This window comes from Phoenix dactylifera, chromosome 16, assembly GCF_051530095.1.
Source record: "Phoenix dactylifera cultivar Ajwa chromosome 16, Ajwa_hap1_PhDact_Kaust_v1.1, whole genome shotgun sequence".
NCBI classification, from domain to species: Eukaryota; Viridiplantae; Streptophyta; class Magnoliopsida; order Arecales; family Arecaceae; genus Phoenix; species Phoenix dactylifera.
In genome coordinates this window covers 18,601,963-18,612,739 of record NC_143205.1, presented here as the reverse complement: position 1 = coordinate 18,612,739, position 10,777 = coordinate 18,601,963, and the positions used below count along the sequence as shown (strand labels likewise).

Genomic DNA, 10,777 nt, shown 5'->3' with positions numbered 1-10,777 from the left:
GTACATATGATAAATTATAAATCAAAATGTCACTGTAGATGTAGGTTGTCTATTGTGTATTGTAGATGAGATGATCTGAGTCACTGGACAGGGTGGTACCAGCCATGCTGACCAAGTTTGCTGTCAAATACCTTTTCTCAGAGGAAGGTTATCATCAAATGATCTTCATCCTGCACATTGTCTTCGTGTTCTGTGTTCTAAGAAATTTGTTCCATAACCATCCAGCCATTATAATGTGATAGTTTTTAAACCAAGGCACCAGGAAGAAGTTTACGTTCGAGTTAATTTGCAGGCAGACGGGATAATAATTGAATACTAACTGGAACAGCCAATTGTATGTGCTACCTTTGAGAGAGTATTGGACTGAGATCATGAGCAAGGAAAAGAAAGATATGAGGTTCAGCCCCAAGTCTGATAATCTTGGTGTGGTTTAACAAGTTTTGCATTCCAAAATACATGTCTTAGAGGACACTTCAGATCAAATGTCTCGCAAGATGTAGCTAAAAGGATCTTGCTGCTTCAGTGGAACAGATTTTTGAGAGTGGAAGCATAAAACTTTGGCAGTGATGTTGCTTTATGATTCAGCGAGACTAACTATCAGAGGCAGTCATTTTGCTTTATGATGTATTGAAACAAATGCGTGTGCCCTGGGAGTTTAAACCATGAATTTGGCCCTTCTCAAAACCATGAAAAAAAATCATGGAGGGTCTTCTTAGCTACTTGGCAATAAAAGTCCTTGAAAGTTATAATGGATTTTGGCTTCTGAATTCTGCACAGTTGAATTTAGGGGAATTCAAATGGACTGGACGGAGATGGAGCATACATATTGAATGCCTGACTAGGAGATTGTGCTTGTGGGTTTTAGGAAAATCCTCAGTTGTATTCGGTCATACAAATTTAGGTAAAATCAGGTCTGGGAATAAGTTAGAGCTTATGGCCTCCAAATAACTTCAGGAAAAACTAAACTACTGGAACAATAGTTCCGGTCATACTTCTAACACAGTTATTATTTTTGCCTGTCTCGTTTTTTTTTTTTTTTTGGGTTTCTTTAAAATAGAGAGAATACCATCAGCCAAAGGTTATTCTGGATATTGTAGCTAAACATATAGGAATTATTTGTGGCATGATTATGAATCAGACCCAGCCTAAAGGTATAGGGCTTTGAACTAAAGATATAGGAGTTTCAAGTTGAAGTATAATAAGTTTGAGTATATTTTTAATCTCTACGAGTAAAATAGATAAAAATATATCTCTATTTAGTTTTTTTTTTTGTCTAAATTTCAAGCAGTTCTATATTGTACTTCAAAACACAGTAGAGCAAAATGACCCATAGAAAAGGCTCTAGTAATATTTTTGAGTGATATTATTACATTGTGGAATCAGAAAGTTCTTGTGAAAGAGATGCCATAGCATCAATCTGCAACACTAAAGTAGCATTAACCAAGTGCAGAAAAAAATCAATATAATTCACGAATAAAAAATTTTCTATATTTAAATAAAAAAATTAACTAAGTTACACTTTTATCATTTAATCATATTAGGGTGGAGTGTCTCATAAACTGATTATTGTAATTTTTTATTGAACTCAACACTCTTATAAAAAATATAATAAATATTTTATATAAATAAAATAGACAAATAAAAATAAAAAACGAAAGAAAAACTCACTTTGAGATCTCATCACTCTCATCAAATCACAAGAAGACGCGTCATCCAATAGCGGTAGAAAGCAGTCCGAGACCAAACAGCCGATCTCACAGCCGCCACAAAAACCCTCCTGCCCTGCGTTCCCTCACGAGCGCTGGCGGCCTGGCGGTAGGGTTTTAGCGCGACCGAAGCCTCTCTCTATTGAAACCCTTACAACGCAGCTCTCAATCTCTCCCCCTGGTCGTCTCGTTTCTATTCTCCAGTTTGATCTCCCAATACCAACCTTCTCCTTCTCCTTAATGAATCCATAGCCGATCCGAATCTCTCCTTCCGCCAATGCTAAGTTACCAACGATCCAAATCGCTCCTCAAATGGCCACTAGGGTTCCCAAAGATCGCATCTTTCTTTGAGAAGAACCCACCTATCACTCCCAATTTCCCTCTATTCTTCTCCTCTGCTACTGCTGCACTAATTCAAGGAACCCCTTCTACTATCGAAGCAAAACGCAGCCCCAATTCTGGTGGATTTACTTCTCTTGAGGTGGCAGAGACTTTACGAAGAATGGCACGGAAGCCTGACATCGCGCTCGCCTTCTTCAACGATAGCAAGGTGCTCGGGTTCCGCCACGACATTTCCACCTACTCGGCGATCGTCCGCATTCTATCCAGTTCGGGTTGCAAGAAGTTGATTTCTCTGTTCTCTGAATTGATCTTGTTGAGCGGAGACGTGGGAATTGAAGTTTCAGCACTCTTCGCCGCCCTTTCTCGGGGATCAAATGGCTCGGATTCATTGGTTTGTGTGTTTGATGCCCTGATCAAGGCCTACTCCAACTGTGGGAAGCCCAAAGAGGCCATTGATGCATTCTTTGAGCTCGGTAAGCTGGGTTTTGTCCCAACGGTGAGATCTTGCCATTTCCTTATGAATTTCTTAGCTAAAGATGGTGACTTGGAGACGGTGATGGCGGTTTATAGTCAGATGAAGAGACTTGGAATGAGACCAGATGCATACACATTCACCATAATGATAAAAGCTCTCTGCCGATCGGGGGAGTTAGACCAAGCTCTTGATGTTCTGAGGGAAATGAAGGAAACGGGAATAAAGCCTGATGTGGTCACTTATACCACATTTATAGAAGGCATGCGCGCCTGTGGGAAATCAGATTTAGGCTATGCAATACTTAAAGAAATTGCGAAAGAGGGTGTCCATGTGGATGCTATTGCTTATAATAAGGTGATCAATGGGTTGTGTAAAGAGATGAGACTACAGGAGGCTGAAGAGCTATTAGAGGATATGACAAGGCAAAATGTGCTTCCAGATGCATGTAGTTATGGTTGTCTTATCCGGGGATACTGTGGAACTGGCAACCTCGTAAAAGCTTTAGATCTTTATGAGGAGATGGTGTCGAAGGGTATTGGAACAAACTCTATCATCGTGAGTTTTGTCCTTCAATGCTTTTGCAAGTTAGGCATGGCTTTTGAAGCAGTGGAGTACTTCCAGAGATTTAAGGACTCGGGGCTTTGCCTTGACGAGGTTCTTTATGATATTGCGATAGGTGCACATTGTAAGCTTGGCAACATGAGAGATGCAGTGGAACTGTTTCAAGAAATGAAGAGCAAGGGGTTGGCTCCTGACAAAATCCACTACACAAATTTAATCAGTGGGTATTGCCGCAAGGGAGAAATGTATAATGCTCAGAAGGTCTTTGCTGATATGGTGAAGGTCAATGTTGAACCCGATCTTGTTACTTACAATATACTTGCTGGCGGGTTTTGTAGGAATGGCTTTGTTAAGGAGGCATTCGACCTTCTAGATTACATGATGAATAGAGGCTTGGAGCCCAACCCTCTCACCTATGCCGTGGCAATTGAGGGTCTCTGTAGAGGTGGCAAAATAAAGGAGGCAGAAATACTATTTAAAATATTAGAAGAGAGGGGAATTGCTCAAGGTGTAGTTCTTTTCAGTGCAATGGTCTATGGCTACTTAATATCAGGCTGCACAGAAGAATCTTACAAGCTATTTATCAGGTCCATTAGGGAAGGAATTCTCGTGGATGAGATTGCTCGTTGTAAACTTATAGGTGAGCTCTGTAACCAGGGGGATGTTGAGAGAGCTTCCATGGTGTTTAAATTGATGTTAGAGATGCATGTTGCCCCAGATAAGATTTCCTATAACAAACTCATTGCAGCTTATTCTCAGTTGGGAGATTTGGCAAATGCTCGGGTTTGGTTTGAGGATCTGGTTAAACAAGGCCTTAATCCTGATGTTATTTTGTACACTACACTAATGAATGGTTACTGCAAGGCCAACTGCTTAGAAGAAGCCTGTCGGTTGTTTGTTGAGATGATAGAAAGGGGGATTAAACCTGATGTAATTGCATACACAGTAATGTTGGATGGTCATTTAAAAGAAACCTTGCGCGAAGGCTGGTTGAGCATTGATAAGGAAAAAAGAAAAGTTGAAATTAGGGCCAAGTATTCGAGACTATTGAATGGTATGAAAGCTATGGAGATTGAACCTGATGTAGTGTGCTATACAGTATTGATTGATGGGCATTGCAAGATGGATTATCTTCAGGATGCTCTTAAACTCTTTGATGAGATGCAGGAGAAGGGTTTGTCTCCTGATGCCTTTACATATACTGCTCTTGTATGGGGTTATTGTAGCCAAGGGGAGGTTGTTAAGGCTGAAAACTTGGTAGAGGAAATGCTACATAAAGGAATAGAACCCGATACTCTTACCTTCTCAATTTTGGATCAGGGGAGCTTGAGGACCAGAAGTTTGCAGCTTCAATAGCAATCCTTGGTTAATTTGTATATGGCTGGTTTTTTAGTTAGAGCTCATTAAACTATCAAGTAAATATTGCAAGGGTAAGGAGGAAAAAATTTTCAACTTTTCTCCTCTTGAAAATGATGTATTACTTTTTTTATTCAGCTTGGTTAGGAATTGAGTAAACTTGTTGACAAGGAGCTGCTTTCATGATCTGATGAATTATTCTTTTAAAAAATTCTAATATTAATTTGTGTTACAGAAATGCATAACAGAATGTGCCAACAAACCCTAAGATAACTCTGAGGTTCTCCAGCAGGTAGGCTATGTCAAATATTAACAAGCACAGATCGATAATTTAATTTCATTATTTGTCATTGTGAAAGCATTGAATAAGATGTAAATTAGGATCAAGGTGGCTTTGATGGTTTTGCGGCCCAGGATTCTATATGTGTGATGCATTTCAACATTGAATTTGTCACTTTTACCCCCTTTTCAGGGGCATGTGATCACCGGTTGTCGTTGGTGAAGGTGACTAGTTGCATATCTAAGCAAATGGGTTTCAAATTTTCCCAACACATACCCAACTTGTACCTAGCTTACCCTCTTGTTCAGATCTTCTCTAGGAACTGGGCTCGATTAATATATCAGTTGAACTGGGCTCAATTATCCTTTCCCCTCTTTACAAACTGAGAGGTGAAGATCTTCTCTAGGAACACATGTAATGACGGTCCTTTCCATGCCTAGTTGGGAAGACAATCCCTATCGACGCAGTTGGGTTTTCCTTTGAGGTGTTCTATGAGAATTCTGCCTTTCAGGCATGACAAAGTATTACATCCAGATATGGTTTTTCTCCAATATTTTTATTGTGGAGCATTGATTTCTTATGGGTTAGCTGAACTTTTGAAATAATAAGGCATTCATGTAGAAGACTATACTTATATAACTTTAATTTTATCTCCCATGATTATTTCTCTAGGTTCCATGCTAAGAGCATCATATTGAAACTTCTGGAAATCTAATCTATCCCTCTGGATGGCATCAGTAGTCTCAGATTTTTTTATACAATACTAAATTCTCTGCTGCATGAAGACAATATTGTAAGCCTGATGATTTAACTAAGTATATTTACTAGATATATGTCCTTGGATGTATATATGCATTTGCAAATGGTTTTCTGATATGGAAATGTATTGTCTAGGGCTGCAGATTCATCAGAGAGGAGAGGATACTCTTCAAGCTGATTGCTTATTGTGGCTGGCATTGTTGTGAGTTGTGACATGCACAGGTGCTTTTTCATCTGTATCTATATTTATGAAGTACAAAGTTTAGCATCTTCAATTTGATTATCCTTTCATGCTTCTTCAAAGTTCTGAGACTCCAAAGTGAAGGGTATGGCATTTGTAGTTCTGTTTTCTAATGCATCACTGTTGTCCGCTGGCTTTTTCAGGCCAAAGATGGAGGATTACATGTTACATTGGGCTTTATATGCACCAATTTTCTAAGTTATAGGTATGACATTAGTTGCAGACTTGCAGTGCAGAAAAAATTGTCTCAGAAAACTTGGTGTCTGATTGAGTATGGGTAGACTTGGATGAAGATTAGTTTCTTTTCAGAGATCTTTACCACATGCTTGATGTTGGACTAATTACACTGCATTAATAATCCATTCCATCTCTAAATCTGGATGGCTCTGGAGATGACTATATATGTTGATCTTCTTAAGTGCTCAATCGCTCAATTATCTAGTAATTTTCACGGTTTGCAACTAAAAATTTTCTAGTCCTCTCTCTCCCCTTCTTTTGAGTGGTGATGATGAGGGGATGGGTTGGGGGAGAAATGTTTTCAAATTAATGCATGACCTTGCTAACTTTTATAAGCTTCGTACTTTCAGCTTTATGTCTTTGTAATGTTCTCTTGCACATCTGCTGTCACATTTAGGATTTCCATGTTTTATTTCTTAATTCGGTTGAGAAGTTTTCCATGGCAAAAGTTGTAGCCTTTCATAGAACAAGCATAATGTAAAGCACTCCATGATATCACCTCTGAAAATGGAAATATTGACTTTTTCCTTTTTTATGTCTTTTTAATGTTGGAAGCCTACAAGATGAAGATTAAAGATTACTTGTGAAAGATGATAAGATGATGAATATTTTCAAAGCTAGATGAGGATTTATGAGCTAGTGTTGTAGGATTCCACACATGGGAATGATGGGAGGATGGGGACTTAACCAATTAGGTAAACAAAAGAAGATAACGATTTTGAAGGGGCAAAGGCTTTTGGACCAGATTGAAACTTGATTGATGTATGAAATCAGATATGTCAATTATCGATTTGGTTAATGACATCTTGAAACTTTACGAAGGTTCAAATGAATGCAGAGAAAACATCATGGGACCAAAATTTTTGAACAAACAAAATGCAAAGGAGCACATAACAGAGATTGTGAAAAAACCGTGATATTTGATCCTTCTATTAATACATTTGGCTTTTGAGAGCAACCTTGTTAAGATTCCGCACAAGAATAGAAAAGGAAGCTGTCTCAAGGAAACTGTTAATCCATTCATGCCACATTGTTGGACTTTTGCAGTCTATAAAACCTCGTAAATTCCAATTAAAGCAAATTTATGCTTTTCTGATAAAATTTATTGTGATTATAATGATTTCCATAATGATCATATGTATCCACAGTATCCTAGGTATGTGACAAGCAAAATATGTCATTAACCACCTGGCCTAAAAGGTATCAGTATTAGCATCACGATCATCCCCAACAATATAACCACGCTTTTTGAAAGGCCTGACCTAAAATCTATCTGACATGTCTCTTCAAGGCATTACATATCTTGTAGCTTGTCAAATATTATTTTTCAAATTCATTACTCACTGTCTGTGGATCTTCCACTCAAAGTCCACTTGTTTTTCATCTTGCAGGTAGAATTTCGATGCTAATGAGATGCAGTTGGGCATAAAGAAATTCAATATATATTGAAGGATCATAGGCTGTTGAGTGGCCTCCACTTTTTCCTGGTTGGGCAGTGGGACATACTGATATTCTTTAGCCCAGTCTATGCGTCATCTATGATCTTATAGGTGTGACTTTATTCTTCATGGACTCCACGTTCTTATTATCCTACTGAAGTTGGCAAGTTTCTTTACTTGCTAATGGTTGCCTTTCTAACTTGATATTATTTGAAAATTTTCTTTCCATCAGCTTTCCTATGATCTGCGCCTAACTATGGATAATGAATTTACATATGTTCCAAGAGGGTGGTTGAGCTGAGATAGCAGCTACTACTTTGTACAATTAACACAAACCTTTATAAGCTTTCATCCAATTAGTGACAATAGGTTAATGAGTTCTTTACAATCCTGTAGCCTTGAGCATTTTGCTTTATGCTTGATCCTGTTAACTGTGTCAATAAGTTGAAGGATTTTGATGCTTTTCAGTACCAATCAAAAAAGTGTTTTTTGCATATAACTGCCTACAAATTAATGATGAGCATATTTACCCTCTCAAAAATGCTATTTTACCTTTTATGAAATTATCCCCTTGCTCTTTTTATCAAATTACTAGTTCCAATTTTCTACCTTTTATATTTGCAAACTTGCTGATGAAACAACATTATGTTTCATGATATGAAATGCATCAAGTCAGTTGTGCCCAAGATGTACATAAAATCCAAGTTGGTAAGAATTATCAAAAATGTGCAGTTATTGAAGTATGCACTGTCAACAAGTAGATCAGCAAAAATCATGATTGCAACAGGTTAATAGCTATTCTCTTGGATTTAATTTAATATTCATAAAGTTGAGGTGATTTTTGCATTCACTAAGTGACTGCTTATATGTATGAAGCAGATCATGCTTCCAAAGGAAGCAAATCTGAAAACACGAAATGATGCTAAAATTGATCGTGAAAATTGATTTTCAGAATGAAAGTGAGGCCTATGTTCTTCCACTTGCAAGTTGAAAACTGAATCAAAATTGATGGCAAAGTACGGGATTTTCAAATTTGATGTAAATCTGGCATTTGGGTGCAGATATAATTACTATTCTGCTTTGAATGCTACTTGCAAGTTGAGATTTCACTAATTTCTGGAACTTTTAGTTTGAATTTTAGAATTTTCTGGGTTATAACTATCTGAACAGTGACCCATCTGTTTGCATTAGGAAAATCTCTCCCAATAATCTTATGAAATCAAATGGAGGAGAGAAAAGGGCTCAACAGCATCAAGAATTACAAATATTTCAGTAGGATTTGGTTCCCTGTCCTTGTTAATATTCTAGATGATCAGATTAATGTCCTTAAATTGAAACCTTGATTGACATACAGGTGTCTGTTGCTTGCAAGCGCATGTGTTTTGTATGTTTAACATCCATGAAAACAAATGGAGGACAAAGCAAAGGGCTTATCAGATTTTTGGGTAAAACGTTTCAGGCAAGATGGTGGTCCGCAGCCTTTGGTAGGATTCAAAATGTTCAGATTGATGTCTTTAAAATGGAATTCTCATAGTCCTGATATATATTTGGAATTGTGGGAAAAAATTGTAGACCTTTTTGATCTATATGCGACCTAGCAAACTATTTTTGACTGCACAGATGGGCGTTGGATGCTGGATAATTGCCTTTGGCATCTGCTAATAATAACATATTCTTGGAAAGTTTGGAAGAAGCCTTCATGATTATTATCATTCTAAACTAACTTGCAAATTAAATATCATAGTGATCTTTCACAATTATATACACATGTGATGCAACAAAAAGCTAAAGATTATGAGAACTTGGTAGAAGGAATATCAAAAACAAATAGCTTTTGTACATAAAAAAAATTGGGTTTTTACATTGCTCGAGGCTGATGATTTTAGTGAAGTTAAATAAAGGATATGCTTTCAACGTTGCGGAATTTTCTCTTTTCTTTAACTATAGATTTTTAATTGTTACTTATTGTCAACTAGATGATTTTTTTTTTTTTTCTTCATTAGCAACCTAAAAGTTTGTTGAACAACTGTGATTGAGCATATTGTCGGATCTGTTCTGGTGTTTAATGGGCTTAAAGTGTTCTTTTTGTGCACATCTTCCATATCTATTCCTTCTTTTGGTTTTTTCCGTTTTATTCTGATTTCAGATAGAAGAGAAACTGTGCGATGACTACTTATTTATTTTATCAGATATTTTGGACAGGTTGTGAAGCCAGTGGATTATTCTAAAAGGGGACATGGTGGCAAGAAAAGAGAGGTGGACTGCTAGACTAAATAAAAGGGTTGGGAAAAGCGGCTCTCATGATGAATGAACTCTCTCAAATTTTTCTACCAAAAAAAGAGACCTCTGCCAAACTTTGCATTAAGTAGGAACCCCTCAAAGATGTGTTCATGTGTAGTTGGATGGGAAAAAAGAACTTGTATGGATGGTTTTACTTATCTATATTGGGATGGTATAGCAATTAGGCCTTCTAGATTTCTGAATGCAGATCTGTTGGCACAAGTAATATCTGAAAGGTAGATATTGCCCTAGGCAAAAGTGGGTGAGTGACTCATGTGGGCGCCTAATTAGCATTTCTTATCATGCTGTTAATAAGAAAAATCTTGTATTGGATAATCTAAAAATTTGAAAATAACTGATATTTTATTTCCTTTTTCCCTCAGAATATTTTTTTCTCAAAAAATTTCGGTTGTCATATTATGTATTTATGTTTTTCGTTTCACCTAATAGAGAGTCAATTTATTATGGTTTTCGGCTGTCAAATATCTTAGATTTCGTATTCGTAAATACTTGACTAAATTTAGTGAAACAATTAATAAAGAAATGGAGCCTAAGCAGAAGTACAGGTCAGCAGCACTGAATGGATCTCAAATTTTCAATAATCGGAGAAAAGTTTACAGAAAAAGACTCTGATTGCGATTGAAGTTTCAAAAAATTAAGGCTAATAATGATTTAGATATGCATTTACATAGAGAGTCTGATGCTAAAAACCAGGTTGTTCATGCAACCAACTAAGCCACGCATGTTTCAAGGACTGCAAAGAATCGGAAAAGAAAAAGAGAATGTTTTGGGATAAAGACTGTGATACGGTATATTATTCATTCATAAGCATCACCGGCAAATTCTTATCGTTCAATGAATGGGAATGGAATTCAAATAAGTATATCAAAAAGATACGCTAGGATTTGGTAGATTTGGCACGTCTTTGTACCAAGGGTATTTTGGTAACTCCAACACTTTCAATATTCGTAATTTAACCGATCTAATAGATCCGAATTCTAATCTGCCTCAAAAAGCCCTCGAACAAATCCGCACGCGAACAACCGCACGCTTCGCCCCAACCCCATCCCCCCCCCCCAACCAATCCCAGCCCTCCATCTC

General features: G+C 37.2%; 1 protein-coding gene across 19 annotated transcripts; it reads left to right on the top strand.

Moving 5' to 3' along the window:
- Window positions 1-1,737: 1,737 nt before the first annotated feature.
- On the top strand, window positions 1,738-10,061 carry LOC103717904 (uncharacterized). 19 transcript variants are annotated; one of them, XM_088712483.2, is made up of 6 exons: window positions 1,738-4,732; window positions 5,623-5,701; window positions 5,864-5,925; window positions 7,349-7,507; window positions 8,588-8,668; window positions 8,751-10,061. In XM_088712483.2, the coding sequence occupies exon 1, from the start codon at window positions 1,984-1,986 to the stop codon at window positions 4,438-4,440; it is 2,457 nt and encodes an 818-aa protein (XP_088568609.2). In that variant the 5' UTR covers window positions 1,738-1,983; the 3' UTR covers window positions 4,441-4,732; window positions 5,623-5,701; window positions 5,864-5,925; window positions 7,349-7,507; window positions 8,588-8,668; window positions 8,751-10,061. The 19 variants fall into 19 exon arrangements, with proteins under 19 accessions (XP_088568609.2, XP_089783835.1, XP_088568613.2 ...); XM_089927709.1 differs by lacking the exon at window positions 5,864-5,925 and having other exon boundaries at window positions 5,615-5,701; window positions 8,751-8,880; window positions 9,599-10,061; XM_026809038.4 differs by lacking the exon at window positions 8,588-8,668 and having other exon boundaries at window positions 1,753-4,514; window positions 4,676-4,732; window positions 9,599-10,061.
- Window positions 10,062-10,777: the final 716 nt, after the last annotated feature.